A 1,997-nucleotide genomic window follows, 5' to 3' on the forward strand; every position below is an offset into this window, starting at 1 on the left:
CCACGAAGTTTCAATAGCATTGTATTTGTGCGCCCGCACGTGGTATTTTGTGGAAGAGCCACACTGAAGGAGCCAAAGAGCCGCATGTGGCTGGCGAGCCGCAGTTTGCCTACCACGGCTGTAGAGGGACGTGAGATACAGTTTTAGATGCATAAGTCCAGATCCATGGGTTTTCATTTTTTCCTTTTGAAACACTGTTGTAGTTCAAGTCCTTTACCTTATTCATTTCTTATCATTGTGCCTCACACTACGCTGGATGCATCAGAGCATTCATTACTGTTTGTGGAATGCATAAATAAATGAATGAGCTGCTTAAGATTCATGCTGATTAGGAACAGCAGTAATTCTGGAGGTCCATGCAAACATCCTTTTTTCTTTACTTGCCATGTTTTTTTGCACTTTCCTTTGAGTGTGAATCTTATTTTTTTAAAATATACACAATTACAGAAAATAAAGGATGGAATCACGAAATTTCTATCAGAAGATGATCCAGGCTTCACATGCTTGCCCCTTCTCAGCTTGTCTTCTGCCCCGCTCACTGTGCTGAAAACAAATGGAGGTGCCTCTTAGCCTGGAGGAAGATATCGGCCCACAGCATCTTGGCCCATCTCCCTCCTGGCCTTTCTTATTTGCCTGAGGCAAGATGGTTATTATTTAGCTTTTAGGTTTTCCTTCCCTTGTCCCTGTTCTGTTGACAGTCTCTGAGCAGTGTGGGTGTCCCTGTCACTGGGATCTGGAAACAAAGAGGATGTGGGCTGCCTCACTTGTGGATTGGCTTCTGCCTAAACGAGAGGAGGCTTGGTTGTTTCCCAAGTTCCCACACCCCTACTGCACTACTGCCTCACCTTGTCTTCTTCAGCCTGTTAAAATCCATCACCCCACCAAGCCTCAGTTAAAGGAGCAATGGCTCAAGCAGAATTTTTTTTCTTTTTTATTTTTTTCAAGCAGAACTTTTTAAGGGGAGAAATATTTACTTTTTAAACTGCAATTTTTACTTTGTCTTTATCTCTTTTGATCTTCACACCAGCTCAGATTATTACCCTGGGTTCTTCGTGGTGTATTGAAACCAACAAAACCTATTTTGTTTCAAATATTGGAGTCCCATCCACACTTCCTAAAATGCGAGAGCACCAGTACTTTAGCTCTATATCTCTAAGGGACTCTGAGGCACACACAGTTCAGTCCTCAGGAAGCAAGTGTTGTTTGGGTGTCATGAGTCACAGTCAAGTCAATGTTTGACATTTTTCACCGTATCATAATGTATTGTATTTATAATGTACATGTTAATCTGCCTAATTCACTGAAAGCTTGTTGAAAATACAGACTGAGCCTGATTCATTGATATCCTCTATGACTCTTAGCATAATTCTGGTACCTCATAAACTCTAAATAAAGGTGAGTTTATAAATTAATGAGTGAGGTAATGATGAAAGGAGAGAATGAATGAGTGAGTAATTAAATAAATAGTTGAAATAGTTGAGAGGGTGAATCAGTGGTTAAGCGAATGTATGTCAATAGCTATTAAAAATTAAACTCCTTTTGAAATATAAAAGAGAATGGAAGGTGTGTATCATGCATAATCAGTATTCTTATTTTTTCTTAAACAGAGAAGGCCGTGCTGCTCTGGTTTCATCCTTTGGGGTATTTAAATACTTGACCATGTATGGAATAATCCAGTTTATTGGTGCATCACTGCTCTTTTGGGTATGAACCAAAATAATTTTTTCTAGTTCTAATTGCATTTACATCCCTGGTTTATTCTTGATGGGGTGCAGCTCCTACATAGGATTTAATGTTTTATAAATAAATGACAATTCTCAAAATAGATGTCTATAAACTGGGAAGTTGGCATAGCTGTGCATGAAACATGGAGCTAGAAATAAAGAGATGTGGCTCCGTTTTGTAGGAGTGTTGTTTTTCTCGAGACACTTGACCTCTTCAAACCTCTATTTCTTCCCGTGGGTAATGAAGAAAGCTTCAGAGCAGCCTAAATATAA

The 1,997-nt window shown here is 39.5% G+C and overlaps 1 protein-coding gene across 1 annotated transcript in view; it reads left to right on the forward strand.

The window, feature by feature from the left end:
* Positions 1 to 1,997, forward strand: part of ATP13A5 (ATPase type 13A5) — a 102,973-nt gene that overhangs the window by 75,486 nt on the left and 25,490 nt on the right. Inside the window, exon 24 of the mRNA XM_006762012.2 lies at positions 1,608 to 1,704. Coding sequence (XP_006762075.1) covers positions 1,608 to 1,704 — 97 coding nt within the window. The remainder of the gene's footprint in view (positions 1 to 1,607; positions 1,705 to 1,997) is intronic.

Source organism: Myotis davidii, unplaced genomic scaffold, assembly GCF_000327345.1.
Source record: "Myotis davidii unplaced genomic scaffold, ASM32734v1 scaffold557, whole genome shotgun sequence".
Classification (NCBI taxonomy): Eukaryota; Metazoa; Chordata; class Mammalia; order Chiroptera; family Vespertilionidae; genus Myotis; species Myotis davidii.